We start from the raw sequence: 26,425 nt of genomic DNA, 5'->3' as shown, positions 1-26,425 counted from the left end.
TGGTCTGTATCTGTGCTAGTGTGTGTGTGCCTTGCCTGTATCTGTGCGAGTGTGTGGGTGTGCCTGGGCTGTAACTGTGCTTGTGTGGGTGTGTGCCTGGTCTGTAACTGAGAGAGTGTGGGTGTGCCTGGTCTGTAACTGTGCTAGTGTGGGTGTGCCTGGTCTGTAACTGTGCAGTGTGTGTGTGCCTGGTCTGTAACTGTGCTAGTGTGGGTGTGCCTGGTCTGTAACTCTGCGAGTGTGGGTGTGCCTGGTCTGTATCTGTGCAGTGTGGGTGTGCCTGGCCTGTAACTGTGCAGTGTGGGTGTGCCTGGCCTGTAACTGTGCAGTGTGGGTTTGCCTGGTCTGTCACTGTGCTAGTGTGGGTGTGCCTGGTCTCTAATTGTGCACTATGAGTGTGCCTGGTCTGTATCTGTGCTAGTGAGTGTGTGCCTGGTCTGTAACTGTGCTAGTGTGTGGCTGTGCCTGGTCTGTAACTGTGCTAGTGTGTGGGTGTGCCTGGTCTGTAACTGTGCTAGTGTGTGTGTGCCTGGTCTGTAACTGTGCTAGTGTGGGTGTGCCTGGTCTGTAACTGTGCTAGTGTGTGTGTGCCTGGTCTGTATCTGTGCTAGTGTGTGTGTGCCTGGTCTGTAACTGTGCGAGTGTGTGTGTGCCTGGTCTCTAATTGTGCACTATGGGTGTGCCTGGTCTGTAACTGTGCTAGTGTGGGTGTGCCTGGTCTGTAACTGTGCTAGTGTGGGTGTGCCTGGTCTGTATCTGTGCTAGTGTGTGGGTGTGCCTGATCTGTAACTGTGCTAGCGTGGGTGTGCCTGGGCTGTAACTGTGCTTGTGTGGGTGTGCCTGATCTGTAACTGTGCTAGCGTGGGTGTGCCTGGGCTGTAACTGTGCTTGTGTGGGTGTGCCTGATCTGTAACTGTGCTCGCGTGGGTGTGCCTGGTCTGTAACTGTGCTAGTGTGGGTGTGCCTGGTCTGTAACTGTGCAGTGTGTGTGTGCCTGGTCTGTAACTGTGCTAGTGTGGGTGTGCCTGGTCTGTAACTGTGCGAGTGTGGGTGTGCCTGGTCTGTATCTGTGCAGTGTGGGTGTGCCTGGCCTGTAACTGTGCAGTGTGGGTGTGCCTGGTCTGTCACTGTGCTAGTGTGGGTGTGTGCCTAGCCTGTAACTGTGCTCGTGTGTGTGTGCCTGGTCTGTAACTCTGCTCGTGCGGGTGTGCCTGGTCTGTCACTGTGCTAGTGTGGGTGTGTGCCTGCCCTGTAACTGTGCTAGTGTGGGTGTGCCTGGTCTGTAACTGTGCGAGTGTGTGTGTGCCTGGTCTCTAATTGTGCGAGTGTGGGTGTGCCTGGTCTGTAACTGTGCGAGTGTGTGTGTACCTGGTCTCTAACTGTGCAGTGTGTGTGTGCCTGGTCTGTAACTCTGCTAGTGTGGGTGTGCCTGGTCTGTAACTGTGCTAGTGTGGGTGTGCCTGGTCTGTAACTGTGCTAGTGTGGGTGTGCCTGGCCTGTAACTGTGCTAGTGTGGGTGTGCCTTGTCTGTAACTGTGCTCGTGTGTGTGTGCCTGGCCTGTAACTATGCGAGTGTGTGCGTGTGCCTGGTCTGTATCTGTGCTAGTGTGTGTGTGCCTGGCCTGTATCTGTGCGAGTGTGTGGGTGTGCCTGGGCTGTAACTGTGCTTGTGTGGGTGTGTGCCTGGTCTGTAACTGAGAGAGTGTGTGTGTGCCTGGTCTGTAACTGTGCTTGTGTGGGTGTGTGCCTGGTCTGTAACTGAGAGAGTGTGGGTGTGCCTGGTCTGTAACTGTGCTAGTGTGGGTGTGCCTGGTCTGTAACTGTGCAGTGTGTGTGTGCCTGGTCTGTAACTGTGCTAGTGTGGGTGTGCCTGGTCTGTAACTCTGCGAGTGTGGGTGTGCCTGGTCTGTATCTGTGCAGTGTGGGTGTGCCTGGCCTGTAACTGTGCAGTGTGGGTGTGCCTGGCCTGTAACTGTGCACTGTGGGTTTGCCTGGTCTGTCACTGTGCTAGTGTGGGTGTGCCTGGTCTCTAATTGTGCACTATGAGTGTGCCTGGTCTGTATCTGTGCTAGTGAGTGTGTGCCCGGCCTGTAACTGTGCTAGTGTGGGTGTGCCTGGTCTGTAACTGTGCTCGTGTGTGTGTGCCTGGTCTGTAACTGTGCTAGTGTGTGTGTGCCCGGCCTGTAACTGTGCTAGTGTGGGTGTGCCTTGTCTGTAACTGTGCTAGTGTGTGTGTGCCTGGTCTGTAACTGTGCGAGTGTGTGGGTGTGCCTGGTCTGTATCTGTGCTAGTGTGTGTGTGCCTGGTCTGTATCTGTGCGAGTGTGTGGGTGTGCCTGGTCTGTAACTGTGCTTGTGTGGGTGTGTGCCTGGCCTGTAACTGTGCTTGTGTGGGTGTGCCTGGTCTGTAACTGAGAGAGTGTGGGTGTGCCTGGTCTGTAACTGTGCTTGTGTGGGTGTGCCTGGTCTGTAACTTTGCAAGTGTGTGTGTGCCTGGTTTGTAACTGTGCTTGTGTGGGTGTGCCTGGTCTGTATCTGTGCTAGTGTGTGTGTGCCTGGTCTGTAACTGTGCTAGTGTGGGTGTGCCTGGTCTGTAACTGTGCTTGTGTGGGTGTGCCTGGTCTGTAACTGAGAGAGTGTGGGTGTGCCTGGTATCTAACTTTGCAAGTGTGTGTGTGCCTGGTCTGTAACTGTGCTCGTGTGTGTGCGCCTGGCCTGTAACTGTGCAGTGTGGGTGTGCCTGGTCTGTAACTGTGCTTGTGTGGGTGTGCCTGGTCTGTAACTGAGAGAGTGTGGGTGCGCCTGGTCTGTAACTGTGCTTGTGTGGGTGTGCCTAGTCTGTAACTGTGCTTGTGTGGGTGTGCCTGGTCTGTAACTGTGCTAGTGCGGGTGTGCCTGGTCTGTAACTGTGCTAGTGTGGGTGTGCCTGGTCTGTAACTGAGAGAGTGTGGGTGTGCCTGGTCTGTAACTGTGCTAATGTGGGTGCGTCTGGTCTGCAACTGTGCTAGTGTGGGTGTGTGCCTGGACTGAAACTGTGCTAGTGTGTGTGTGCCTGGTCTGTAACTGTGCAGTGTGGGTGTGCCTCGTCTGTATCTGTGCTAGTGTGTGTGTGCCTGGTCTGTAACTGTGCTAGTGTGTGTGTGCCTGGCCTGTAAATGTGCTAGTGTGGGTGTGCCTGGTCTGTAACTGTGCTAGTGTGTGTGTGCCTGGTCTGTAACTGTGCTAGTGTGTGTGTGCCTGGCCTGTAACTGTGCTAGTGTGGGTGTGCCTGGTCTGTAACTGTGCTAGTGTGTGTGTGCCTGGTCTGTAACTGTGCTAGTGTGTGTGTGCCTGGCCTGTAACTGTGCTAGTGTGGGTGTGCCTGGTCTGTAACTGTGCTAGTGTGTGTGTGCCTGGTCTGTAACTGTGCTAGTGTGTGTGTGCCTGGCCTGTAACTGTGCTAGTGTGGGTGTGCCTTGTCTGTAACTGTGCTAGTGTGTGTGTGCCTGGCCTTTAACTGTGCTAGTGTGTGTGTGCCTGGTCTGTAACTGTGCGAGTGTGTGGGTGTGCCTGGTCTGTATCTGTGCTAGTGTGTGTGTGGCTGGTCTGTATCTGTGCGAGCGTGTGGGTTTGCCTGGTCTGTAACTGTGCTAGTGAGGGTGTGCCTGGTCTGTAACTGTGCAGTATGTGTGTGCCTGGTCTGTAACTGTGCTAGTGTGGGTGTGCCTGGTCTGTAACTGTGCGAGTGTGGGTGTGCCTGGTCTGTATCTGTGCAGTGTGGGTGTGCCTGGCCTGTAACTGTGCAGTGTGGGTGTGCCTGGCCTGTAACTGTGCAGTGTGTGTGCGCCTGGTCTGTAACTGTGCAGTGTGTGTGTACCTGGTCTGTAACTTTGCAAGTGTGTGTGTGCCTGGTCTGTAACTGTGCTTGTGTGGGTGTGCCTCGTCTGTAACTGAGAGAGTGTGGGTGTGCTTGGTCTGTAACTGTGCTAGTGTGGGTGTGCCTGGTCTGTAACTGTGCTTGTGTGGGTGTGCCTGGTCTGTAACTTTGCAAGTGTGTGTGTGCCTGGTCTGTAACTGTGCTAGTGTGGGTGTGCCTGGTCTGTAACTGTGCTTGTGTGGGTGTGCCTGGTCTGTAACTTTGCAAGTGTGTGTGTGCCTGGTCTGTAACTGTGCTAGTGCGGGTGTGCCTGGTCTGTAACTGTGCTAGTGTGGGTGTGCCTGGTCTGTAACTGAGAGAGTGTGGGTGTGCCTGGTCTGTAACTGTGCTAGTGTGGGTGCGTCTGGTCTGCAACTGTGCTAGTGTGGGTGTGTGCCTGGACTGAAACTGTGCTAGTGTGGGTGTGCCTGGTCTGTAACTGTGCTAGTGTGTGTGTGCCTGGTCTGTAACTGTGCTGTGTGGGTGTGCCTCGTCTGTATCTGTGCTAGTGTGTGTGTGCCTGGCCTGTAAATGTGCTAGTGTGGGTGTGCCTGGTCTGTAACTGTGCTAGTGTGTGTGTGCCTGGCCTGTAACTGTGCTAGTGTGTGTGTGCCTGGCCTGTAACTGTGCTAGTGTGGGTGTGCCTGGTCTGTAACTGTGCTAGTGTGTGTGTGCCTGGTCTGTAACTGTGCTAGTGTGTGTGTGCCTGGCCTGTAACTGTGCTAGTGTGGGTGTGCCTGGTCTGTAACTGTGCTAGTGTGTGTGTGCCTGGTCTGTATCTGTGCGAGTGTGTGGGTGTGCCTGGTCTGTAACTGTGCTTGTGTGGGTGTGTGCCTGGTCTTTAACTGTGCGAGTGTGGGTCTGCCTGGTCTGTAACTGAGACAGTGTGGGTGTGCCTGGTCTGTAACTGAGAGAGTGTGGGTGTGCCTGGTCTGTAACTGTGCTTGTGTGGGTGTGCCTGGTCTGTAACTGTGCTTGTGTGGGTGTGCCTGGTCTGTAACTTTGCAAGTGTGTGTGTGCCTGGTCTGTAACTGTGCTTGTGTGGGTGTGCCTGGTCTGTATCTGTGCTAGTGTGTTTGCGCCTGGTCTGTGACTGTGCTAGTGTGGGTGTGCCTGGTCTGTAACTGTGCTAGTGAGTGTGTGCCTGGTCTGTAACTGTGCTAGTGTGGGTGTGTGCCTGGCCTGTAACTGTGCTCGTGTGTGTGCGCCTGGTCTGTAACTGTGCTAGTGTGGGTGTGCCTGGTCTGTAACTGTGCTAGTGTGGGTGTGCCTGGTCTGTATCTGTGCTAGTGTGTGTGTGCCTGGTCTGTAACTGTGCGAGTGTGTGTGTGCCTGGTCTCTAATTGTGCACTATGGGTGTGCCTGGTCTGTAACTGTGCTAGTGTGTGTGTGCCTGGCCTGTATCTGTGCTAGTGTGTGTGTGCCTGGTCTGTAACTCTGCGAGTGTGTGTGTGCCTGGTCTCTAATTGTGCACTATGGGTGTGCCTGGTCTGTATCTGTGCTAGTGAGTGTGTGCCTGGTCTGTAACTGTGCTAGTGTGTGGCTGTGCCTGGTCTGTAACTGTGCTAGTGTGTGGGTGTGCCTGGTCTGTAACTGTACTAGTGTGTGGGTGTGCCAGGTCTGTAACTGTGCTAGTGTGGGTGTGCCTGGTCTGTAACTGTGCTAGTGTGTGTGTGCCTGGTCTGTAACTGTGCTAGTGTGGGTGTGCCTGGTCTGTAACTGTGCTAGTGTGGGTGTGCCTGGTCTGTATCTCTGCTAGTGTGTGTGTGCCTGGTCTGTAACTGTGCGAGTGTGTGTGTGCCTGGTCTCTAATTCTGCACGATGGATGTGCCTGGTCTGTAACTGTGCTAGTGTGGGTGTGCCTGGTCTGTATCTGTGGTAGTTTGTGGGTGTGCCTGATCTGTAACTGTGCTAGCGTGGGTGTGCCTGGGCTGTAACTGTGCTTGTGTGGGTGTGCCTGATTTGTAACTGTGCTAGCGTGGGTGTGCCTGGGCTGTAACTGTGCTTGTGTGGGTGTGCCTGATCTGTAACTGTGCTAGCGTGGGTGTGCCTGGTCTGTAACTGTGCTAGTGTGGGTGTGCCTGGTCTGTAACTGTGGTAGTTTGTGGGTGTGCCTGATCTGTAACTGTGCTAGCGTGGGTGTGCCTGGGCTGTAACTGTGCTTGTGTGGGTGTGCCTGATCTGTAACTGTGCTAGCGTGGGTGTGCCTGGGCTGTAACTGTGCTTGTGTGGGTGTGCCTGATCTGTAACTGTGCTAGCGTGGGTGTGCCTGGTCTGTAACTGTGCTAGTGTGGGTGTGCCTGGTCTGTAACTGTGCTAGTGTGGGTGTGCCTGGTCTGTAACTGTGCAGTGTGTGTGTGCGTGGTCTGTAACTGTGCTAGTGTGGGTGTGCCTGGTCTGTAACTGTGCTAGTGTGGGTGTGCCTGGCCTGTAACTGTGCAGTGTGGGTGTGCCTGGCCTGTAACTGTTCAGTGTGGGTGTGCCTGGTCTGTCAATGTGCTAGTGTGGGTGTGCCTGGTCTGTAACTGTGCTAGTGTGTGTGTGTGCCTGGTCTGTAACTGTGCTAGTGTGGGTGTGCCTGGTCTGTAACTGTGCTAGTGTGTGTGTGTGCCTGGTCTGTAACTGTGCTAGTGTGTGCGTGCCTGGCCTGTAACTGTGCTCGTGTGTGTGTGCCTGGTCTGTAACTGTGCTCGTGTGTGTGTGCCTGGTCTGTAACTGTGCTAGTGTGTGTGTGCCTGGCCTGTAACTGTGCTAGTGTGGGTGTGCCTTGTCTGTAACTGTGCTCGTGTGTGTGTGCCTGGCCTGTAACTATGCGAGTGTGTGCGTGTGCCTGGTCTGTATCTGTGCTAGTGTGTGTGTGCCTGGCCTGTATCTGTGCGAGTGTGTGGGTGTGCCTGGGCTGTAACTGTGCTTGTGTGGGTGTGTGCCTGGTCTGTAACTGAGAGAGTGTGGGTGTGCCTGGTCTGTAACTGTGCTTGTGTGGGTGTGTGCCTGGTCTGTAACTGAGAGAGTGTGGGTGTGCCTGGTCTGTAACTGTGCTAGTGTGGGTGTGCCTGGTCTGTAACTGTGCAGTGTGTGTGTGCCTGGTCTGTAACTGTGCTAGTGTGGGTGTGCCTGGTCTGTAACTCTGCGAGTGTGGGTGTGCCTGGTCTGTATCTGTGCAGTGTGGGTGTGCCTGGCCTGTAACTGTGCAGTGTGGGTTTGCCTGGTCTGTCACTGTGCTAGTGTGGGTGTGCCTGGTCTCTAATTGTGCACTATGAGTGTGCCTGGTCTGTATCTGTGCTAGTGAGTGTGTGCCTGGTCTGTAACTGTGCTAGTGTGTGGCTGTGCCTGGTCTGTAACTGTGCTAGTGTGTGGGTGTGCCTGGTCTGTAACTGTGCTAGTGTGTGTGTGCCTGGTCTGTAACTGTGCTAGTGTGTGTGTGCCTGGTCTGTATCTGTGCTAGTGTGTGTGTGCCTGGTCTGTAACTGTGCGAGTGTGTGTGTGCCTGGTCTCTAATTGTGCACTATGGGTGTGCCTGGTCTGTAACTGTGCTAGTGTGGGTGTGCCTGGTCTGTATCTGTGCGAGTGTGTGTGTGCCTGGTCTGTAACTGTGCTAGTGTGGCTGTGCCTGGTCTGTATCTGTGCTAGTGTGTGGGTGTGCCTGATCTGTAACTGTGCTAGCGTGGGTGTGCCTGGGCTGTAACTGTGCTTGTGTGGGTGTGCCTGATCTGTAACTGTGCTAGCGTGGGTGTGCCTGGGCTGTAACTGTGCTTGTGTGGGTGTGCCTGATCTGTAACTGTGCTCGCGTGGGTGTGCCTGGTCTGTAACTGTGCTAGTGTGGGTGTGCCTGGTCTGTAACTGTGCTAGTGTGTGTGTGCCTGGTCTGTAACTGTGCAGTGTGTGTGTGCCTGGTCTGTAACTGTGCTAGTGTGGGTGTGCCTGGTCTGTAACTGTGCTAGTGTGTGTGTGCCTGGTCTGTAACTGTGCAGTGTGGGTGTGCCTGGTCTGTAACTGTGCTAGTGTGTGTGTGCCTGGTCTGTAACTGTGCTAGTGTGGGTGTGCCTGGTCTGTAACTGTGCTAGTGTGGGTGTGCCTGGTCTGTAACTGTGCAGTGTGTGTGTGCCTGGTCTGTAACTGTGCTAGTGTGGGTGTGCCTGGTCTGTAACTGTGCGAGTGTGGGTGTGCCTGGTCTGTATCTGTGCAGTGTGGTTGTGCCTGGCCTGTAACTGTGCAGTGTGGGTGTGCCTGGTCTGTCACTGTGCTAGTGTGGGTGTGTGCCTAGCCTGTAACTGTGCTCGTGTGTGTGTGCCTGGTCTGTAACTCTGCCCGTGCGGGTGTGCCTGGTCTGTCACTGTGCTAGTGTGGGTGTGTGCCTGCCCTGGAACTGTGCTAGTGTGGGTGTGCCTGGTCTGTAACTGTGCGAGTGTGTGTGTGCCTGGTCTCTAATTGTGCGAGTGTGGGTGTGCCTGGTCTGTAACTGTGCGAGTGTGTGTGTACCTGGTCTCTAACTGTGCAGTGTGTGTGTGCCTGGTCTGTAACTCTGCTAGTGTGGGTGTGCCTGGTCTGTAACTGTGCTAGTGTGGGTGTGCCTGGTCTGTAACTGTGCTAGTGTGGGTGTGCCTGGCCTGTAACTGTGCAGTGTGGGTGTGCCTGGCCTGTAACTGTTCAGTGTGGGTGTGCCTGGTCTGTCACTGTGCTAGTGTGGGTGTGTGCCTTGCCTGTAACTGTGCTAGTGTGGGTGTGTGCCTGGCCTGTAACTGTGCTCGTGTGTGTGTGCCTGGTCTGTAACTCTGCTCGTGCGTGTGTGCCTGGTCTGTCACTGTGCTAGTGTGGGTGTGCCTGGTCTGTAACTGTGCTAGTGTGTGTGTGCCTGGCCTGTAACTGTGCTAGTGTGGGTGTGCCTGGTCTGTAACTGTGCTCGTGTGTGTGTGCCTGGTCTGTAACTGTGCTAGTGTGTGTGTGCCTGGCCTGTAACTGTGCTAGTGTGGGTGTGCCTTGTCTGTAACTGTGCTAGTGTGTGTGTGCCTGGCCTGTAACTGTGCTAGTGTGTGTGTGCCTGGTCTGTAACTGTGCGAGTGTGTGTGTGTGCCTGGCCTGTATCTGTGCGAGTGTGTGGGTGTGCCTGGTCTGTAACTGTGCTTGTGTGGGTGTGTGCCTGGTCTGTAACTGAGAGAGTGTGGGTGTGCCTGGTCTGTAACTGTGCTTGTGTGGGTGTGTGCCTGGTCTGTAACTGAGAGAGTGTGGGTGTGCCTGGTCTGTAACTGTGCTAGTGTGGGTGTGCCTGGTCTGTAACTGTGCAGTGTGTGTGTGCCTGGTCTGTAACTGTGCTAGTGTGGGTGTGCCTGGTCTGTAACTGTTCTAGTGTGTGTGTGCCTGGTCTGTATCTGTGCAAGTCTGTGTGTGCCTGGTCTGTAACTGTGCTAGTGTGTGTGTGCCTGGCCTGTAACTGTGCTAGTGTGGGTGTGCCTGGTCTGTAACTGTGCTAGTGTGTGTGTGCCTGGCCTGTAACTGTGCTAGTGTGGGTGTGCCTGGTCTGTAACTGTGCTAGTGTGTGTGTGCCTGGCCTGTAACTGTGCTAGTGTGGGTGTGCCTGGTCTGTAACTGTGCTCGTGTGTGTGTGCCTGGTCTGTAACTGTGCTAGTGTGTGTGTGCCCGGCCTGTAACTGTGCTAGTGTGGGTGTGCCTTGTCTGTAACTGTGCTAGTGTGTGTGTGCCTGGTCTGTAACTGTGCGAGTGTGTGGGTGTGCCTGGTCTGTATCTGTGCTAGTGTGTGTGTGCCTGGTCTGTATCTGTGCGAGTGTGTGGGTGTGCCTGGTCTGTAACTGTGCTTGTGTGGGTGTGTGCCTGGTCTGTAACTGTGCTTGTGTGGGTGTGCCTGGTCTGTAACTGAGAGAGTGTGGGTGTGCCTGGTCTGTAACTGTGCTTGTGTGGGTGTGCCTGGTCTGTATCTGTGCTAGTGTGTGTGTGCCTGGTCTGTAACTGTGCTAGTGTGGGTGTGCCTGGTCTGTAACTGTGCTTGTGTGGGTGTGCCTGGTCTGTAACTGAGAGAGTGTGGGTGTGCCTGGTATCTAACTTTGCAAGTGTGTGTGTGCCTGGTCTGTAACTGTGCTCGTGTGTGTGCGCCTGGCCTGTAACTGTGCAGTGTGGGTGTGCCTGGTCTGTAACTGTGCTTGTGTGGGTGTGCCTGGTCTGTAACTGAGAGAGTGTGGGTGCGCCTGGTCTGTAACTGTGCTTGTGTTGGTGTGCCTAGTCTGTAACTTTGCAAGTGTGTGTGTGCCTGGTCTGTAACTGTGCTAGTGTGGGTGTGCCTGGTCTGTAACTGTGCTTGTGTGGGTGTGCCTGGTCTGGAACTGTGCTAGTGCGGGTGTGCCTGGTCTGTAACTGTGCTAGTGTGGGTGTGCCTGGTCTGTAACTGAGAGAGTGTGGGTGTGCCTGGTCTGTAACTGTGCTAATGTGGGTGCGTCTGGTCTGCAACTGTGCTAGTGTGGGTGTGTGCCTGGACTGAAACTGTGCTAGTGTGTGTGTGCCTGGTCTGTAACTGTGCAGTGTGGGTGTGCCTCGTCTGTATCTGTGCTAGTGTGTGTGTGCCTGGTCTGTAACTGTGCTAGTGTGTGTGTGCCTGGCCTGTAAATGTGCTAGTGTGGGTGTGCCTGGTCTGTAACTGTGCTAGTGTGTGTGTGCCTGGTCTGTAACTGTGCTAGTGTGTGTGTGCCTGGCCTGTAACTGTGCTAGTGTGGGTGTGCCTGGTCTGTAACTGTGCTAGTGTGTGTGTGCCTGGTCTGTAACTGTGCTAGTGTGTGTGTGCCTGGCCTGTAACTGTGCTAGTGTGGGTGTGCCTGGTCTGTAACTGTGCTAGTGTGTGTGTGCCTGGTCTGTAACTGTGCTAGTGTGTGTGTGCCTGGCCTGTAACTGTGCTAGTGTGGGTGTGCCTTGTCTGTAACTGTGCTAGTGTGTGTGTGCCTGGCCTTTAACTGTGCTAGTGTGTGTGTGCCTGGTCTGTAACTGTGCGAGTGTGTGGGTGTGCCTGGTCTGTATCTGTGCTAGTGTGTGTGTGGCTGGTCTGTATCTGTGCGAGCGTGTGGGTTTGCCTGGTCTGTAACTGTGCTAGTGAGGGTGTGCCTGGTCTGTAACTGTGCAGTATGTGTGTGCCTGGTCTGTAACTGTGCTAGTGTGGGTGTGCCTGGTCTGTAACTGTGCGAGTGTGGGTGTGCCTGGTCTGTATCTGTGCAGTGTGGGTGTGCCTGGCCTGTAACTGTGCAGTGTGTGTGCGCCTGGTCTGTAACTGTGCAGTGTGTGTGTACCTGGTCTGTAACTTTGCAAGTGTGTGTGTGCCTGGTCTGTAACTGTGCTTGTGTGGGTGTGCCTCGTCTGTAACTGAGAGAGTGTGGGTGTGCTTGGTCTGTAACTGTGCTAGTGTGGGTGTGCCTGGTCTGTAACTGTGCTTGTGTGGGTGTGCCTGGTCTGTAACTTTGCAAGTGTGTGTGTGCCTGGTCTGTAACTGTGCTAGTGTGGGTGTGCCTGGTCTGTAACTGTGCTTGTGTGGGTGTGCCTGGTCTGTAACTTTGCAAGTGTGTGTGTGCCTGGTCTGTAACTGTGCTAGTGCGGGTGTGCCTGGTCTGTAACTGTGCTAGTGTGGGTGTGCCTGGTCTGTAACTGAGAGAGTGTGGGTGTGCCTGGTCTGTAACTGTGCTAGTGTGGGTGCGTCTGGTCTGCAACTGTGCTAGTGTGGGTGTGTGCCTGGACTGAAACTGTGCTAGTGTGGGTGTGCCTGGTCTGTAACTGTGCTAGTGTGTGTGTGCCTGGTCTGTAACTGTGCTGTGTGGGTGGGCCTCGTCTGTATCTGTGCTAGTGTGTGTGTGCCTGGCCTGTAAATGTGCTAGTGTGGGTGTGCCTGGTCTGTAACTGTGCTAGTGTGTGTGTGCCTGGCCTGTAACTGTGCTAGTGTGTGTGTGCCTGGCCTGTAACTGTGCTAGTGTGGGTGTGCCTGGTCTGTAACTGTGCTAGTGTGTGTGTGCCTGGTCTGTAACTGTGCTAGTGTGTGTGTGCCTGGCCTGTAACTGTGCTAGTGTGGGTGTGCCTGGTCTGTAACTGTGCTAGTGTGTGTGTGCCTGGTCTGTATCTGTGCGAGTGTGTGGGTGTGCCTGGTCTGTAACTGTGCTTGTGTGGGTGTGTGCCTGGTCTTTAACTGTGCGAGTGTGGGTCTGCCTGGTCTGTATCTGTGCGAGTGTGGGTGTGCCTGGTCTGTAACTGAGAGAGTGTGGGTGTGCCTGGTCTGTAACTGTGCTAGTGTGGGTGTGCCTGGTCTGTAACTGTGCTTGTGTGGGTGTGCCTGGTCTGTAACTTTGCAAGTGTGTGTGTGCCTGGTCTGTAACTGTGCTTGTGTGGGTGTGCCTGGTCTGTATCTGTGCTAGTGTGTTTGCGCCTGGTCTGTGACTGTGCTAGTGTGGGTGTGCCTGGTCTGTAACTGTGCTAGTGAGTGTGTGCCTGGTCTGTAACTGTGCTAGTGTGGGTGTGTCCCTGGCCTGTAACTGTGCTCGTGTGTGTGCGCCTGGTCTGTAACTGTGCTAGTGTGGGTGTGCCTGGTCTGTAACTGTGCTAGTGTGGGTGTGCCTGGTCTGTATCTGTGCTAGTGTGTGTGTGCCTGGTCTGTAACTGTGCGAGTGTGTGTGTGCCTGGTCTCTAATTGTGCACTATGGGTGTGCCTGGTCTGTAACTGTGCTAGTGTGTGTGTGCCTGGCCTGTATCTGTGCTAGTGTGTGTGTGCCTGGTCTGTAACTCTGCGAGTGTGTGTGTGCCTGGTCTCTAATTGTGCACTATGGGTGTGCCTGGTCTGTATCTGTGCTAGTGAGTGTGTGCCTGGTCTGTAACTGTGCTAGTGTGTGGCTGTGCCTGGTCTGTAACTGTGCTAGTGTGTGGGTGTGCCTGGTCTGTAACTGTACTAGTGTGTGGGTGTGCCAGGTCTGTAACTGTGCTAGTGTGGGTGTGCCTGGTCTGTAACTGTGCTAGTGTGTGTGTGCCTGGTCTGTAACTGTGCTAGTGTGGGTGTGCCTGGTCTGTAACTGTGCTAGTGTGTGTGTGCCTGGTCTGTATCTCTGCTAGTGTGTGTGTGCCTGGTCTGTAACTGTGCGAGTGTGTGTGTGCCTGGTCTCTAATTCTGCACGATGGATGTGCCTGGTCTGTAACTGTGCTAGTGTGGGTGTGCCTGGTCTGTATCTGTGGTAGTTTGTGGGTGTGCCTGATCTGTAACTGTGCTAGCGTGGGTGTGCCTGGGCTGTAACTGTGCTTGTGTGGGTGTGCCTGATCTGTAACTGTGCTAGCGTGGGTGTGCCTGTGCTGTAACTGTGCTTGTGTGGGTGTGTCTGATCTGTAACTGTGCTAGCGTGGGTGTGCCTGGTCTGTAACTGTGCTAGTGTGGGTGTGCCTGGTCTGTAACTGTGGTAGTTTGTGGGTGTGCCTGATCTGTAACTGTGCTAGCGTGGGTGTGCCTGGGCTGTAACTGTGCTTGTGTGGGTGTGCCTGATCTGTAACTGTGCTAGCGTGGGTGTGCCTGGGCTGTAACTGTGCTTGTGTGGGTGTGCCTGGTCTGTAACTGTGCCTGTGTGGTTGTGCCTGGTCTGTAACTGTACGAGTGTGGGTGTGCCTGGGCTGTAACTGTGCTAGTGTGGGTGTGCCTGGGCTGTAACTGTGCTAGTGTGGGTGTGCCTGGTCTGTAACTGTGCTAGTGTGGGTGTGCCTGGGCTGTAACTGTGCTAGTGTGGGTGTGCCTGGGCTGTAACTGTGCTAGTGTGTGTGTGCCTGGTCTCTAATTGTGCACTGTGGGTGTGCCTGGTCTGTAACTGTGCGAGTGTGGGTGTGCCTGGGCAGTAACTGTGCGAGTGTGGGTGTGCCTGGTCTCTAATTGTGCACTGTGGGTGTGCCTGGGCTGTAACTGTGCGAGTGTGTGTTTGCCTGGGCTGTAACTGTGCGAGTGTGGGTGTGCCTGGGCTGTTACTGTGCTAGTGTGGGTGTGCCTGGGCTGTAACTGTGCTAGTGTTGGTGTTCCTGGTCTGTATCTGTGCTAGTGTGTGTGTGCCTGGTCTCTAATTGTGCACTGTGGGTGTGCCTGGACTGCATCGGTGCTAGTGTGTGGGTGTGCCTGGTCTGTAACTGTGCTAGTGTGGGTGTGCCTGGTCTATAACTGTGCGAGTGTGTGTGTGCGCCTGATCTCTAATTGTGCAGTGTGGGTGTGCCTGGTCTGTAACTGTGCTAGTGTGTGTGTGCCTGGTCTGTAACTGTGCTAGTGTGTGTGCGCGCCTGGTCTGTAACTGTGCAGTGTGAGTGTGCCTGGTCTGTAACTCTGCGAGTGTGGGTGTGCCTGGTCTCTAATTGTGCACTGTGGGTGTGCCTGGTCTGTATCTGTGCTAGTGTGTGTGTGCCTGGTCTGTAACTGTTCTAGTGTGTGTGTGCCTGGGCTGTATCTGTGCTAGTGTGGGTGTGCCTGGTCTGTAACTGTTCTAGTGTGTGTGTGCCTGGTCTGTAACTGTGCTTGTGTGGGTGTGCCTTGTCTGTAACTGTGCAGTGTGTGTGTGCCTGGTTTGTAACTGTGCCTGTGTGGGTGTGCCTGGTCTGTAACTGTGCTAGTGTGTGTGTGCCTGGTTTGTAACTGTGCCTGTGTGGGTGTGCCTGGTCTGTAACTGTGCTAGTGTGTCTGTGCCTGCTCTGTAAGTGTGCTAGTGTGTGTGTGCCTGGTCTGTAACTGTGCTAGTGTGTGTGTGTCTGGTCTGTAACTGTGCTAGTGTGGGTGTGCCTGGTTTGTAACTGTGCTTGTGTGGGTGTGCCTGGTCTGTAACTGTGCTAGTGTGGGTGTGCCTGGTCTGTAACTGTGCTAGTGTGTCTGTGCCTGGTCTGTAAGTGTGCTAGTGTGTGTGTGCCTGGTCTGTATCTTTGCTAGTGTGTGGGTGTGCCTGGTCTGTAACTGTGCGAGTGTGGGTGTGCCTGGTCTGTAACTGTGCAGTGTGTGTGTACCTGGTCTGTAACTGTGCTAGTGTGGGTGTGCCTGGTCTGTAACTGTGCAGTGTGTGTGTACCTGGTCTGTAACTGTGCTAGTGTGGGTGTGCCTGGTCTGTAACTGTGCGAGTGTGGGTGTGCCTGGTCTGTAACTGTGCTAGTGTGTGTGTACCTGGTCTGTAACTGTGCTAGTGTGGGCGTGCCTGGTCTGTAACTGTGCAGTGTGTGTGTACCTGGTCTGTAACTCTGCTAGTGTGGGTGTGCCTGGTCTGTAACTGTGCGAGTGTGTGTGTACCTGGTCTGTAACTGTGCTAGTGTGGGCGTGCCTGGTCTGTAACTGTGCAGTGTGTGTGTACCTGGTCTGTAACTCTGCTAGTGTGGGTGTGCCTGGTCTGTAACTGTGCAGTGTGTGTGTACCTGGTCTGTAATTGTGCACTGTGGGTGTGCCTGGTCTGTAACTGTGCAGTGTGTGTGTACCTGGTCTGTATCTGTGCTAGTGTGGGTGTGCCTGGTCTGTAACTGTGCACTGTGGGTGTGCCTGGTCTGTATCTGTGCTAGTGCGTGGGTGTGCCTGGTCTGTATCTGTGCTAGTGCGTGGGTGTACCTGGTCTGTAACTGTGCTAGTGTGTGTGTGCCTGGTCTGTAACTGTGCTAGTGTGGTTGTGCCTGGTCTGTAACTGTACGAGTGTGGGTGTGCCTGGGCTGTAACTGTGCTAGTGTGGGTGTGCCTGGGCTGTAACTGTGCTCGTGTTGGTCTGCCTGGTCTGTATCTGTGCTAGTGTGTGTGTGCCTGGTCTCTAATTGTGCACTGTGGGTGTGCCTGGTCTGTAACTGTGCTAGTGTGGGTGTGCCTGGGCTGTAACTGTGCGAGTGTGGGTGTGCCTGGTCTCTAATTGTGCACTGTGGGTGTGCCTGGTCTCTAATTGTGCACTGTGGGTGTGCCTGGTCTGTATCTGTGCTAGTGTGTGTTTGCCTGGTCTGTAACTGTTCTAGTGTGTGTGTGCCTGGGCTGTATCTGTGCGAGTGTGGGTGTGCCTGGTTTGTAACTGTGCCTGTGTGGGTGTGCCTGGTCTGTAACTGTGCTAGTGTGTCTGTGCCTGCTCTGTAAGTGTGCTAGTGTGTGTGTGCCTGGTCTGTAACTGTGCTAGTGTGTGTGTGTCTGGTCTGTATCTGTGCGAGTGTGTGTGTGCGCCTGATCTCTAATTGTGCAGTGTGGGTGTGCCTGGTCTGTAACTGTGCTAGTGTGTGTGTGCCTGGTCTGTAACTGTGCTAGTGTGTGTGCGCCTGGTCTGTAACTGTGCTAGTGTGTGTGTGCCTGGTCTGTAACTGTGCTAGTGTGTGTGCCTGGTCTGTAACTGTGCTAGTGTGGGTGTGCCTGGGCTGTAACTGTGCTAGTGTGGGTGTGCCTGGTCTGTAACTGTGCTAGTGTGTGTGTGCCTGGTCTGTATCTGTGCTAGTGTGTGTGCGCGCCTGGTCTGTAACTGTGCAGTGTGAGTGTGCCTGGTCTGTAACTGTGCTAGTGTGTGTGTGCCTGGTCTGTAACTGTGCCAGTGTGGGTGTGCCTGGTCTCTAATTGTGCACTGTGGGTGTGCCTGGTCTGTATCTGTGCTAGTGTGTGTGTGCCTGGTCTGTAACTATGCTAGTGTGTGTGTGCCTGGGCTGTATCTGTGCGAGTGTGGGTGTGCCTGGTTTGTAACTGTGCTTGTGTGGGTGTGCCTGGTCTGTAACTGTGCTAGTGGGTGTGTGCCTGGTCTGTAACTGTGCTTGTGTGGGTGTGCCTGGTCTGTAACTGTGCTAGTGTGGGTGTGCCTGGTCTGTATCTGTGCTAGTGTGTGTGTGCCTGGTCTGTAACTGTGCAGTGTGTGTGTACCTGGTCTGTAATTGTGCACTGTGGGTGTGCCTGGTCTGTATCTGTGCTAGTGCGTGGGTGTACCTGGTCTGTATCTGTGCTAGTATAGGTGTGCCTGGTCTGTAACTGTGCTATTGTGGGTGTGCCTGGTCTGTAACTGTGCGAGTGTGGGTGTGCCTGGGCTGTAACTGTGCTAGTGTGTGTGTGTACCTGGTCTGTAACTGTGCTAGTGTGGGTGTGCCTGGTCTGTAACTGTACGAGTGTGGGTGTGCCTGGGCTGTAACTGTGCTAGTGTGGGTGTGCCTGGGCTGTAACTGTGCTAGTGTGGGTGTGCCTGGTCTGTATCTGTGCTAGTGTGTGTGTGCCTGGTCTGTAACTGTGCTTGTGTGGGTGTGCCTGGTCTGTAACTGTGCTAGTGTGTGTGTGCCTGGGCCGTAACTGTGCTATTGTGTGTATGCCTGGTCTGTAACTGTGCTAGTGTGGGTGTGCCTGGGCTGTAACTGTGCTATTGTGTGTATGCCTGGTCTGTAACTGTGCTTGTGTGGGTGTGCCTGGTCTGTAACTGCGCTAGTGTGTGTGTGCCTGGTCTGTAACTGTGCTAGTGTGTGTGTGCGCCTGGTCTGTAACAGTGCTTGTGTGGGTGTGCCTGGTCTGTAACTGTGCTAGTGTGGGTGTGCCTGGTCTGTATCTGTGCTAGTGTGTGTGTGCCTGGTCTGTAACTGTGCTAGTGTGGGTGTGCCTGGTCTGTAACTGTGCTAGTCTGTGTGTGCCTGGTCTGTAACTGTGCTTGTGTGGGTGTGCCTGGTCTGTAACTGTGCTAGTGTGTGTGTGCCTGGTCTGTAACTGTGCTAGTGTGGGTGTGCCTGGTCTGTAACTGTGCTAGTGTGGGTGTGCCTGGTCTGTAACTGTGCGAGTGTGTGTGTGCCTGATATGTAACTGTGCGAGTGTGTGTGTGCCTGATATGTAACTGTGTTAGTGCTGGTGTGCCTGGTCTGTAACTCTGCTCATGTAGGTGTGCCTGGGCAGTAACTCGGCTCCTGTGGTTGTGCCTGGCCTTTATCTGTGAGATTGTCTGGTCTGTAACTGTCGTTGTGTCGTTATGCCTGGGCTGTAACTGTGCTCGTGCTTGTGTGCCAACCCTGTAACTGTTCTAGTGTGAGACATAATGGGACCTGCAGATGCTGTTGAATCCATGATAATAAAATGTGAGGCTGGATGAACACAGCAGGCCCAACAGCATCTCAGGAGCACAAAAGCTGACGTTTCAGGCCTAGACCCTTCATCAGAGAGGGGGATGGGGTGAGGGTTCTGGAATAAATAGGGAGAGAGGGGCAGGCGGACTGAAGATGGAGAGTAAAGAAGATAGGTGGAGAGAGTATAGGTGGGGAGGTAGGGAGGGGATAGGTCAGTCCAGGGAAGACAGACAGGTCAAGGAGGTGGGATGAGGTTAGTAGTTCGAAATGGAGGTGCGGCTTGAGATGGGAGGAAGGGATGGGTGAGAGGAAGAACAGGTTAGGGAGGCAGAAACAGGCTGGGCTGGTTTTGGGATGCAGTGGGTGGAGGGGAAGAGCTGGGCTGGTTGTGTGATGCACTGGGGGGAGGGGGACGAGCTGGGCTGGTTTTGGGATGCGCTGGGGGAAGGGGAGATTTTGAAGCTATTGAAGTCCACATTGATACCATTGGGCTGCAGGGTTCCCAAGCGGAATATGAGTTGCTGTTCCTGCAACCTTCGGGTGGCATCCTTGTGGCAGTGTAGGAGGCCCATGATGGACATGTCATCTGAAGAATGGGAGGGGGAGTTAAAATGGTTCGCGACTGGGAGGTGCAGTTGTTTGTTGCCAACCGAGCGGAGGTGTTCTGCAAAGCTGTCCCCAAGCCTCCGCTTGGTTTCCCCAATGTAGAGGAAGCCACACCGGGTGCAATGGATACAGTATACCACATTCGCGGATGTGCAGGTTAACCTCTGCTTAATATGGAAAGTCATCTTGGGGCCTGAGATGGGGGTGAGGGAGGAGGTGTGGGGGCAAGTGTAGCAACTTTCTGCGGATGCAGGGGAAAGCGCCAGGTGTGGTGGGTTTGGAGGGGAGTGTGGAGCGAACAAGGGAGTCACGGAGAGAGTGGTCTCTCCGGAAAGCAGACAGGGGTGGGGATGGAAAAATGTCTTGGGTGGTGGGGCCGGATTGTAGATGGCGGAAGTGTCGGAGGATGATGCGTTGTATCCGGAGGTTGGTGGGGTCGTGTGTGAGAATGAGGGGGATCCACTTTGGGCGGTTGTGGCGGGGGCGGGGTGTGAGGGATGTTTTGCGGGAAATACGGGAGACGCGGCCAAGGGCGTTCTCGACCACTGGGCGGGGAAAGTTGCGGTCCTTGAAGAACTTGGACATCTGGTATGTGCAGGAGTGGAATGCCTCATCGTCGGAGCAGATGCGGCGGAGGCGGAGGAATTGGGAATAGGGGATGGAATTTTTGCAGGAGGGTGGGTGGGAGGAGGTGCATTCTAGGTAGCTGTGGAAGTCGGTAGGCTTCAAATGGACATCAGTTACAAGCTGGTTGCCTGAGATGGAGACTGAGAGATCCAGGAAGGTGAGGGATGTGCTGGAGATGGCCCAGGTGAACTTGAGGTTGGGGTGGAAGGTGTTGGTGAAGTGGATCAACTGTTCGAGCTCCTCTGGGGAGCAAGTGGCGGCGCCGATGCAATCATCAATGTAACGGAGGAAGAGGTGGGGTTTGGGGCCTATGTAGGTGCGGAAGAGGGACTGTTCCACGTAACCTACAAAGAAGCAGGCATAGCTGGGGCCCATGCGGGTGCCCATGGCCACCCCTTTTCTCTGTAGGAAGTGGGAGGGATCGAAAGAGAAGTTGATGAGGGTGAGGACGAGTTCGGCTCGGCGGATGAGGGGGTTTAGGTGGAGGGGGACTGGTCGGGCCTGCGGGACAGGAAGAAGTGGAGGGCCTTGAGGCCATCTGCATGCGGAATACAGTTGTATAGGGACTGGATGTCCATGGTGAAAATGAGGTGTTGGCGTCCAGGGAATTGGAAGTTCTGCAGGAGATGGAGGGTGTGGGTGGTGTCACGGACATAGGTGGGGAGTTCCTGGACCAAAGGGGAGAAAATGGAGTCCAGATAGGTGGAGATGAGCTCGGTGGGGCAGGAACAGGCTGAGACAATGGGTCGACCAGGACAGGCAGGTTGTGGAATTTGGGAAGGAGATAGAAACGGGCCGTGCGGGGTTGGGGAACAATGAGGTTGGAGGCTGTGGGTGGGAGGTCCCCTGAGGTGATGAGGTCATGAATGGTGTTGGAGATGATGGTTAGGTGCATCCGACAACCAGCCCAGTTCGTCGCCTCCCCCCACTGCATCACACAACCAGCTCAGCTCGTCCCCTCCCCCCACTGCATCCCAAAACCAGCCCAGCCTGTCTCTGCCTCCCTAACCTGTTCTTCCTCTCACCCATCCCTTCCTCCCATCTCAAGCCGCAACTCCATTTCCTACCTACTAACCTCATCCCACCTCCTTGACCTGTCCGTCTTCCCTGGACTGACCTATCCCCTCCCTACCTCCCCACCCATACTGTCCTCTCCACCCACCTTTTTTCTCCATCTTCGGTCCGCCTCCCCCTCTCTCCCTATTTATTCCAGAACGCTCACCCCATCCCCCTCTCTGATGAAGGGTCTAGGCCTGAAACGTCGGCTTTTGTGCTCCTGAGATGCTGCTTGGCCTGCTGTGTTCATCCAGCTCCACACTTTGTTAACTGTGCTAGTTTGGGTGTGTATGGGCTGTAACTGTGTTAGTGTGGATATGTCTGGGCTGTACTGAGCTTGTGTGTTGCCTTAGTGCATCAAGTGAATAGTACATGACGCTGCTCCTGTGTATTACTCGTGTAGGGAATTTTTTTTATTTGGTGAATGTGGTGTTGATTCTGCTTTGTCTAAAATTGTTTTTACTTCCTGGAATGTTTATCAGTGATAGGCAACATGGTTTTGTGCAGGGAAGGTCATGTCTTACCAACTTAATAGAATTCTTTGAGGAAGTGACAAAGTTGATTGATGAGGGAAAGGCTGTAGATGTCATATACGTGGACTTCAGTAAGGCGTTTGATAAGGTTCCCCATGGCAGGCTGATGGAGAAAGTGAAGTCACATGGGGTCCAGGGTGTGCTAGCTAGATGGATAAAAAAACTGGCTAGGCAACAGGAGACAGAGGGTAGTAGTAGAAGGGGGTTTCTCAAATTGGAGACCTGTGACTAGTGGTGTTCCACAGGGATCTGTGCTGGGACCACTATTGTTTGTGATATATGTAAATGATCTGGAGGAAGGTGTGGGTAGTCTGATCAGCAAGTTTGCAGGTGACACTAAGATTGGTGGAGTAGCTGATAATGAAGGGGACTGTCAGAGATTACAGCAGAATATAGATGGACTGGAGAGTTGGGCAGATAAATGGCAGCTGGAGTTCAATCCGGGCAAATGCGAGGTGATGCATTTTGGAAGATCAAATTAAAGTGCGAACTATACAGTAAATGGAAAAGCCCTAGGGAAAATTGATGAACAGAGAGATCTGGGTGTTCAGGTCCATGGTTCCCTGAAGGTGACAACGCAGGTCAATAGGGTGGTCAAGAAGGCATATTGGCATGCTTTCCTTCATCGGGTGGTGTATTGAGTACAAGAGTTGGCAGGTCATGTTGCAGTTGTATAGGGCTTTGGTTCGGCCACATTTGGAGTACTGTGTACAGCTCTGGTTGCCACATTACCAAAAGGATGTGGATGCTTTGAAGAGGGTGCAGAGGAGGTTCACCAGGATGTTGCCTGGTATGGAGGGTGCTAGCTATGAAGAGAGGTTGAGTAGATTAGGATTATTTTCATTAGAAAGGCGGAGATTGAGGGGGGACCTGATTGAGGTCTACAAAATCATGAGGGGTATAGACAGGGTGGATAGCAAGAAGCTTTTTCCCAGAGTGGGGAACTCAATTACTAGGGGTCATGAGTTCAAAGTGAGAGGAGGAAAGTTTATGGGAGATATGCGTGGAAAGTTCTTTACACAGAGGGTGGTGGGTGCCTGGAACGTGTTGCCAGTGGAGGTGGTAGACGCAGACACGTTAGCATCTTTTAAGATATATCTGGGCAGGTACATGGATGGGCAGGGAGCAAATGGACACAGATCGTTAGAAAATAAATGACAGGTTAGACAGAGGATCTCGATGGGCGCAGGCTTGGAGGGCCGAAGGGCCTGTTCCTGTGCTGTAATTTTCTTTGATCTCTGTTATATTGGATCTGTACCCATCCACATAAGTGGGGTGTATTCCATTGCATGCTCAACGTGTTCCTTGTTGATGACAGGTGGGCTTAAGGAGTTGAAAGGTGAGTTATTTGCTGCAGACATCCTTGCCTGTGAGCTGGTCTTGTCGCCACAACATTGATATGACTGGTTCTGTCAGTCTCTGGTCAATAGCAACTCTCAAGTGGGTGAGAGTAGGGGAATTCAGCAATGGTGATGCTGGTGAATATGAACGGCAGATAATCAGCATCCTGAGATAGTATGAATGGCAGATGCTGGAATCAGATGTGAGTCACCGTGGAGCTGGTGGAACACAGCAGGCCAGGCAGCCGCAGCGGAGCAGCAAAGTTGATGTTTTGGGTTGGGACCTTTCTTCAGAAATTCTTTCTAATTTTCTTTATGGCTGTGATGGTGTCATAGGCTTGTGTGTTGCAGTGACCAACAGAAAATAAGCACTGTGACTTGTGTGCTGATGCTGTTTGCCATGTGTGGAGCACCAGGGCAGCTGTGCGTATGTGCAGCATGGAGGGAACGTTGGAATTAATTAGATTCTCTTTGGTTGAAGATTGTAATTGCTTTGCATATTTGTGACTGAAATGTTACTTTAGCATTTTTCAGCTCAAGTCTGAATGTTGTCCAGATCTTGCTGCATATACACTGGGCTGCTCCAGTCTCTAAGAAATCAGAATTGTAATGGTGCAGAAGGTGTCTATTTGCCCCATCATGTCTGAATAAACCTCATGACTCTGTTCCATTTTTCTGCTTTTACCCTGTAAACCTGCACATGACTTTTATTTAAATAATCATCTCATATCCCCACTACAGTTCCAGGCATTGCAACACAAACACGCATCATTTGTTTATTTATTCACTTCTGTGATGTGGGCATCTTTGGCCAGGCCAGCATTTATTGCCCGTCCCTAATTACCCAGAGAGCAGTTAAGAGCCAGTCACACTGCTATGGGTCTGGAGTCCCGTGTAGGCTAGAGTAGGTAGAGGTGACCAGTTTCCTTCTCTGAAGGGCGATAGTGAACCTGGACAATTGGCTGTGTATTCATGGTCATCATTAGACTCTTAATTCCAGATTTTTAAAAATTGAATTCAAATTCCACCGTCTTCCATGATGATATTCGAACCAAGATACTCATAGTTACTTAGGTCTCTAGATTAACAGTCTCGTGATAATGTCTGTAGCCCATGCCTGCTTCCGATGTGCACAGTACTCCAGTTGAGGTCTAACTAATGTCCTATATAGGTTCAGCATACACTCCCTGCTCCTGCATTCTGTGCTCCTATCGGTAAAACAGATGCTTTATGTGTCATTAGCCATGCTATCCATATCTCCGGTACTTTTAATGACTTATGCACATATATATTTAAATCTGTCTCGTTCTGTACACTTACGAGTAGTATTTTTTATTTTGTACTGGCTCTCCATTCTTTCTGCAATTGCATAATCTAATATTCTCCACATTGTCTCCAGTCAACCTGGAGAACCTACAATACAAGACTTCTGTGCCAAGCAGCAAAAGATATAGCTAAACAATTTCACAGCCATCAGATGTAATCTTTGGAAGTGTGCCGCGTTCTGTTATGAATGATGGTGACAATTAAATGACTCTCCTGAGGAGGGCGCTGTGCAGATATTCCCATCCTCATTGATGGAATACCCCATCACATCAGTGCAAAAGATAACTGATGCATTTACAATCATCTGCAGCCAGAAACGCTGACTGGATGATCCATTTTGCTTCCTCCAGAGGTCCCCAGCAGCACAAAGGACAGTCTTTAGCTAATTTGATTTATACCATGTCTTATCAAGAAATGGTTGGTGACATTGGATACTTCAAAGTTTGTAGACTCTGACAACATTCCATCAATAATACTAAAGACTTGTGCTCCACAATTTGCCATGCTGCAAGCTGTTCCAGTATAACTATAATACTGGCATCCAGCAGACAATGTGGAAAATTGTGCTGGTATGCACTGTCCACAGAATACAGGACAATTCTATCCTAACCATTTACTGCCCATCAGTTACTACCTCATTACAACCTTGGATCAAACATGGACAAAAGAGCTAAATTCCAGAGGGTGACTGTCCTTGATATCAAGACTGCATTTGACTGAATCAATGGTATCAATGAGCCCTACCAAAACTAGAGTCAGTGGGAATCGGGGGAATCCTCAGACACTGAAGGACTCTATGTTTAAATGTAGCAATACTTGAATAATATCAAAGTTTGGGTTGACAAGTGGTAAATAATATCTGTGCCGCACAAGCTCCAGGCAGTGGATATCCAGAGTTGTTAAAAAGGCGTATGGTGTGTTAGCTTTCATTAATAGAGGGATTGAGTTCAAGAGCCGTGAAGTTATGCTCCAGCTGTGCGAAACCCTGGTTTGGCCACATCTGGAGTATTGTGTCTGTTTCTGGCTATCTCATTACGGGAAAAATTTGGAAGTGTTGGAAAAGGTGCAGAGGAGATTTGCCAGGATGTTGCTTGGAATAGAGGGAAGGTCTTACGAGGAAAGGTTGAGAGAGCTAGGGCTTTTCTCTTTGAACAATGAAGGGTGAGAGGTGACTTGATAGAGGTGTACAGAATGATCAGAGATGTAGATAGAGTGGATAGCCAGAGACTTTCTTCCCAGGGTGGAGGTAGCTATTACGAGGGAGCATAGTTTTAAAGTGAGTGGAGGTAGATATCGGGGGGACATCAGAGGTAGATTCTTTACTCAGAGAGTGGTAGGGGCATGGAATGCATTGCTGGAGAGGGGAGTGGAGTTGGCCTCATTAGGGGAATTTAAGGGGCTATTTGATAGGTAAATGGATGATTGTATAAGGTAGGGGTGGAGATTAGATAGACCTTAGTTTTAGGGTAAAATTTCAGCACAACATCGTGGTCCGAAGGTCCTGTACTATGCTGTACTGTTCTATGTTCTGCCTTCTAAAAAAGAGAGAATCTACCCTTGCCTCTTGGCATTCAATGGCATTACCGTCACTGGATCTCCTACTATCAACATTCTGCATGTTACCATCCACCAGAGACATGACTGAACTAGTCATCTAAATAATGTGATTATGAAAGTAGGTCAGAGGCTAGGAGTCCTGCAGTGAGTAACTCATTTCCTGACTCCCCAAAACTTGTCCACCATCAACTGGATACAAGTCAGGCGTATGATGAAATACTCCCCAGTTGCCTGGACAAGTGCACAACAGTCCAGAAGCTTAACACCATCCAGCACTAAGCAGTTCTCTGGATTGGCACTATATCCACATTCACTACTCCAGCACCAATGTTGAAGAGCAGCAGTGTGTACTATCTACAAGATGCACTGAAGAAATTCACCAATGCTCATTTTCCAAACCCGTAACCACTTTCATCCAAAAGGACAAAGGCAGCAAGTGCATGGGAATACCACCACATGCCATTTCTGCCTGAAGTAAGTCACCATCTTGACTTGAAAACATATCATTGTTCCTTCAGTGATACTGGGTCAAAATCCTGGAATCCTGTCCCTAATGACAGTGTGGGTCTACCTATTTCAAATGGACTGCAGCAGTTCAAGAATGAAGCTCAACAATACCTTCTCAAAGGGCAACTAGGGATGGGCAATAAATACTGGCCCAGCCAGTTCTGTCCACCCCCATGAATGAAAAAGTAAACGAGTGAAAAATTTTTGCGTCCATTTAAAACTCAGCTGCTCTTGGACAAATCCTCACAAAGAACCGGTAACCAACCACCCTTGTGTTTTATTGACCTACACTGGCTCCTGTTCAAGTCTTGATTGTAAAGTTCTAAAATCCATCTGTGGGCTTCCTTCTCTCTATATAATCACAGCCCCACAATCCTCTCCAAGATCTGCACTTATCGAATTTTAGCCACTTGAGCATGCTTGATTTTAACTGCTCCACCATTAGCTTCTGCATCTTGAGCTGCCTGGGTTTGAAAATGGCCTGGAAGCCCATTCGGATAGTTTACAAGGTGAAAGGCATAATATATTTGTTGTCATGCTATGTTAATTGTGCAAAATGTGATTTTCTTTGTGTTAGGGAAAATCTGTCGGTGCAAGGTAGCACTTGGTGGATCCGCTGCACACTCCTCAATATTTTTCTCTTCCTGCTCCTCTTCTTCCTCACAACTCCTGCCATCATCGTCAATACCATGGACAAGTTCAATGTTACCAACCCTGTTGAGAGCCTCAAGGTAGGTGAAAGCTGCTATTGCTTAGTTATTGCTTCTTGCCCAGCACTAGACTGCCTGCCTAACCACTGGCTTCCAATTATCTCCATCCTCCCTCACAGCAGAAAAATAAAAAGTTACAAAGTGATATAATATGTACTCTGGCTGGAGAACTTCAGTGTCCAGCTGAAGATTGGCACAGTAGCACCTCTCCTAACTGGTTGAGTTTACCAAACTGGGCCTGTTGGTAGGTGGTCGTAGA

At 52.1% G+C, this 26,425-nt stretch overlaps 1 protein-coding gene across 3 annotated transcripts in view; it reads left to right on the top strand.

Moving 5' to 3' along the window:
- Window positions 1-26,425, top strand: part of tmem63c (transmembrane protein 63C) — a 277,667-nt gene that overhangs the window by 184,227 nt on the left and 67,015 nt on the right. For all 3 annotated transcript variants that reach the window (XM_059649415.1, XM_059649416.1, XM_059649417.1), the window contains one exon: window positions 26,034-26,187. In XM_059649415.1, the coding sequence (XP_059505398.1) occupies window positions 26,034-26,187 (154 nt within the window). The remainder of the gene's footprint in view (window positions 1-26,033; window positions 26,188-26,425) is intronic.

Source organism: Stegostoma tigrinum, chromosome 10, assembly GCF_030684315.1.
Source record: "Stegostoma tigrinum isolate sSteTig4 chromosome 10, sSteTig4.hap1, whole genome shotgun sequence".
NCBI lineage: Eukaryota > Metazoa > Chordata > Chondrichthyes > Orectolobiformes > Stegostomatidae > Stegostoma > Stegostoma tigrinum.
The sequence above is the reverse complement of the archived record's forward strand: the minus strand, read 5'-3'. Positions and strand labels throughout refer to the sequence as shown.